The following is an 818-nucleotide window of genomic DNA, read 5'->3' as shown; positions in this document are numbered from 1 at the left end:
CGCCCCCGCCACAGCCGGTGCTGGCAGGGGTCATTGGTGGGATCTGCTTCCTCAGCGTGGCCGTCATCTTCAGCACCATGGCCGCCTGCATCATGAACCGGCGCCGCGCCGCGCGCGTCCGCAAGCGCCGCCAAGGTACCCGGGGACAGGGGACAGGGGACAGGCCAGCCTGGGTGGGGACCGAGTGGGTGCCGCCATCTCCTCCTCCTCATCACGTTTTGAGTTGCTCGCCGTGCGATCCCCCTGTGTTCTCATGGCCTTCCAGATCCACCACTCGTCTTCTCCCCCAGCAAGAAGCTTCCACCTCCACAGTAAGTCACGTCATTGCCACGCTCCCTGCTTGTCCTGCCGTGTCACTGCCATGGTCCTTCCATCCCACTCCCTCCCTGTCCTATTCCCACCATGCCACATTCCCTCCCTGTCCTGCCATGCCATGCCATGCCATGCCATGCCATGCCATGCCATGCCACACTCCCTCCCTGTCCCTCTCTTGCCATGCCATGCTCCTCCACATCCCATTCCCTCCCTATCCCACCCCTGGCCATGCCACACTCCCCACCCTCTCCATGTCATGCTCCCCTCCATCCCTTTTCCTCCCTGTCCCACTTCTGGCTATGCCTCTCCCTGTCCCATCCCACTGCGCTCCTCATCATCCCTCTGCCACCAGCTGTGGGGGCACAGGGACAAGCTGGGGACAGCCCCGCCCTGCCCAAGGGCGTTAGGAGCGAGGTGCTGCCCTCGCGAGCTCCCTCCGGGCAGTTTTGGCTGCAGAAAAGCTCAGGAAATGCAGGAGCAGCACGGCTGGGGGTGCTGCAGCT

General features: G+C 64.1%; 1 protein-coding gene across 1 annotated transcript in view; it reads left to right on the top strand.

The window, feature by feature from the left end:
• IGSF9 (immunoglobulin superfamily member 9) overlaps nucleotides 1–818 on the top strand; it is a 19,508-nt gene that overhangs the window by 10,452 nt on the left and 8,238 nt on the right. The window contains exons 14-15 of the mRNA XM_031065297.1: nucleotides 1–135; nucleotides 266–311. Of these exons, the coding sequence (XP_030921157.1) occupies nucleotides 1–135; nucleotides 266–311 (181 nt within the window). The remainder of the gene's footprint in view (nucleotides 136–265; nucleotides 312–818) is intronic.

Source organism: Geospiza fortis, unplaced genomic scaffold (genome assembly GCF_000277835.1).
Source record: "Geospiza fortis unplaced genomic scaffold, GeoFor_1.0 scaffold567, whole genome shotgun sequence".
Classification (NCBI taxonomy): Eukaryota; Metazoa; Chordata; class Aves; order Passeriformes; family Thraupidae; genus Geospiza; species Geospiza fortis.
Note: the sequence above shows the minus strand (reverse complement) of the source record. Positions and strands in the feature narration are given on the sequence as shown.